We start from the raw sequence: 3,360 nt of genomic DNA, 5'->3' as shown, positions 1-3,360 counted from the left end.
TCTCATGAGGTGGCCAAAGTATTGGAGCCTGAACTCCACAATCTGCTTCTAGAATACGACAAATAGTGGGTACCTCCCACATCTCAGCAGGTCCAATTGTTCCACAGAACATTGACAGCCTGATCTGCTCTGCTCTTGAGGGGACACCTGAAATTTCAGAGTCTTCAAAGAGAAAATGCACTAAGTACAATAATAGGACTTCTCCCCTGATTTGTTTCCAGTCACATGGAATGATGGTCCCTCCCGTGGTGCATTGGTAAGATGCCGGCCTTCTACAATGCCTGTGTCAGCCCGTCCACCTTCTCCCTCACGGGCATCCCCCAGCTGGAAGCTGCCCATGTCTGGATCTCCATCCCTTTCTGCTCCATGTACGTCATGGCCCTGGTGGGCAACTGCACCATCCTCTTCATCATCCGGGCCGAGCCCAACCTCCACGAGCCCATGTACCTCTTCCTCTCCATGTTGGCCGTCATCGACTTGGTCCTCTCCTCTTCCACCATGCCCAAGCTGCTCAGCATCTTCTGGTTGGGCAACAAGGACATTGCCTTCCACTCTTGCCTCCTCCAGATGTTTGTCATCCACTCTTTTGCCACCATTGAATCTGGGATCTTTCTGGCGATGGCCTTTGACCGCTACGTGGCCATATGCACCCCGTTGAGGCACGGGACTATCCTGACCCACTCGGTGGTGGCCAAGATCGGGCTGGCCGCTGCTCTGCGGGGCTTCCTATACATCGCTCCACTGCCTCTTCTTGCCCATCGATACACCTACTACCACACCAACATCATTGCACACTCCTACTGCGAGCACATGGCTGTGGTGATGCTCTCCTGCGAGGACATCTCCATCAGCAACATCTATGGCATGGCCATTGGCTTCCTGGTCCTCATTGTTGACTCCCTGTGCATCGGGGTGTCCTATGTCCTCATCTTCCGGGCGGTAATGAGCTTGTCCACCACAGAGGCCCGTCTTAAGACCTTCAGCACTTGCACCTCACACATCACCGCCATCTTGGCCTTTTACATCCCCATAGCAGTTTCATCTTTGACTCACCGGTTTGGGCACAATGTGGCTCCTGCAGCTCACATCCTCCTGGCCAACTTCTATCTCATCTTCCCTCCCGTCTTGAACCCTATCGTGTATGCCGTCCGGACAAAAGAGATCCAAAGGAAACTGGCTAAGATGCTGTCTTGGTCCCGGAGACAAGCTAAAGGCCTGATGTGAGCCTCAGGGTGATTCATGGCTCAAATCAAATGCAAGGAGAAAGCTCATCTGTGGAGTTTCTGAACTAGCTCTAGAGTGGGAGTCTCTTACCAATACCACTTGCATATACTAAGAATCAGTCATAGAATATAAAAGGCTGATCCACATTATTGGTGTTAAGTATAATTGCTTAATTGGCACTGATATGAAGAATGCGTATGTGTTTTGCTGAACGGGTTTATGTGGGAGATTCCACTGAAGCTAAAGAACAGCAAGAAGTGGTCTCTGAGCTCCTTGATGGATTGATAGTTAACAATTGCTGTTTTCTGCTAGCTAACACATGAGTGTTTAACCTTACATCAGATTTATTTTATTTCTAAGAAGATGAACCTGTGCTGGACCTGCACAATATATTGTATGGAAGTACTTGGGTGTATCTTTGATGTTTTTGTTCTGTTTTGAAGAAAGTTCTGCAAGCAAAGGTTTGAACACTCTAATGCGTCTGGGCAACGCTTCATTCCAAAGGAGTCAGTTGCTATGCATCCAGTCGCTTCAATATTAATATCTACAATAAATGTTCCCTGCCTTCCCTGCCATGCTAAAATGCACATACAGTATGTTGTGTGTTACCTCATTCACATGTGAGTCCCCTGGGCCTCGAGTTTGGCGTGGTAAATTTGGAACGTAAAATCCTTCATTACCCATATCGCCTTCCTCTTCACTCTGTCCCAGCTGCCTTTGACCTCACTATCATTTACAGCAGTGAGGCGTTTGTGTGTGCAGCAGGTTTTCTAGTAGCATACTCCTTGTCGAAGGGTTATTGGTCAGTTAATAAAGGAGAAACTCAATAAACTGAAGCTCAGTCCAAATAAGACTGAGATATCACTATTGTCCAGTGGTTCTCTAGACAGGGTGGGTGGGAGGTGGTCTGCTCTTGATGGGGATATGATCCCTCTGAAGAAGCAAGTCCATAGCTTTGGGGTACTTCTGGATCCATCACTGTTGCGTGAAGCTCATGTGGCCTCCTGGGGGAAATATCCTCTTCAAACCTCCAGCCAAATGATCCACTCTATCTACTCTTTTGCTAGCTCAACCTCAATGCCATGGCAGGAAATTGCAGAGATCCATCTTTCCTTTGTAATGCTCAATGTATGCACAAGGGGTTTATCACACAAGAAAGGCAGAAAGTTCCCTGGGTGGGTTACAGCTGTCTCAGTCTTTTGGGAGTTTTGGGAAGGAAGGTTTGAGACAGAACCTGTGTGGTGCATTGATTAGAATGTCAGCCTAGAATCTGGGAGAGACCAGTGTTCAAATCCCCACTTGGTCATGAAGCTCACTGGGTGACCTTGGGCCAGTCACTGCCTCTCAGCCTAACCTACCTCAAAGGGTTGTTGTGGAGATTGAAAAAAGGAGGGAGAGAACCCTGTATGCAACTTAGCGCTCCCTGGAGAAAAAGGTGGGATATAAATGCAATCAGTAAATGAATAAAGACATCTCTATCATGGAGGCTTTGCAATTTTTTCTAAAGTTCACAAACACATTTAGGAAGCCATGTAATGTTAACCAGCCAAAGGCATGGTTAATAAGAAATGTTTTTGCCTGTTGCCTAAAGATATGCAACGAAGGCACCAGGTGAGAAAAGGCCCTGTTCTTGTGTTGCCACCCACCGGATGTCTCACAGAGGAGGCACATGAAGAAGAGCCTCATATGGAGAAAGGCAGTCCTTGAGATATTGCAGTCCTGAGCCATTTAAGTCTCATTGAATGTTCATTGAATATCTGCCATCACCAGGAGCGGCCCAAGCAATTTTGCTGCCCAACACAAAGGACAAGAAGATGCATTGCCTATTCTGTGCACAAAATTGGACCAGAGTAGTAGTTGACTCTTACTTGACCACTGGAATGGGACAGAGTCCTCCACTGACCCCAAGAGTAGCAGGCTAGCTTAGGGGCTGCAGGGCAGACCACATGGCACACATTTCTAGCCACTTTCTGCCCCTTAGAATTTGTTGCCTGAGGCAACTGCTTCATGCTTGAGCCGGCCCTGGTCATTGTCTAAGCTCCCTGCAAGCAAATCAGGCTAGATGCTCATTAAACAGGTTGCTGATTCCAAGGAATAAGGAATCAGGTTTGCTGCACTTGACCTCTGGTGAGCTGA

General features: G+C 47.8%; 1 protein-coding gene across 1 annotated transcript; it reads left to right on the top strand.

Moving 5' to 3' along the window:
• The first annotated feature begins 261 nt into the window (after nt 1–261).
• On the top strand, nt 262–1,331 carry LOC128412106 (olfactory receptor 52M1-like). The gene has a single exon (XM_053384961.1). The coding sequence runs from the start codon at nt 262–264 to the stop codon at nt 1,222–1,224; it is 963 nt and encodes a 320-aa protein (XP_053240936.1). The 3' UTR covers nt 1,225–1,331.
• The last annotated feature ends 2,029 nt before the right edge of the window (nt 1,332–3,360 follow it).

Source organism: Podarcis raffonei, chromosome 4 (assembly GCF_027172205.1).
Source record: "Podarcis raffonei isolate rPodRaf1 chromosome 4, rPodRaf1.pri, whole genome shotgun sequence".
In the NCBI taxonomy this organism is placed as follows: Eukaryota; Metazoa; Chordata; class Lepidosauria; order Squamata; family Lacertidae; genus Podarcis; species Podarcis raffonei.
This window is presented reverse-complemented; position numbering and strand designations above follow the sequence as displayed.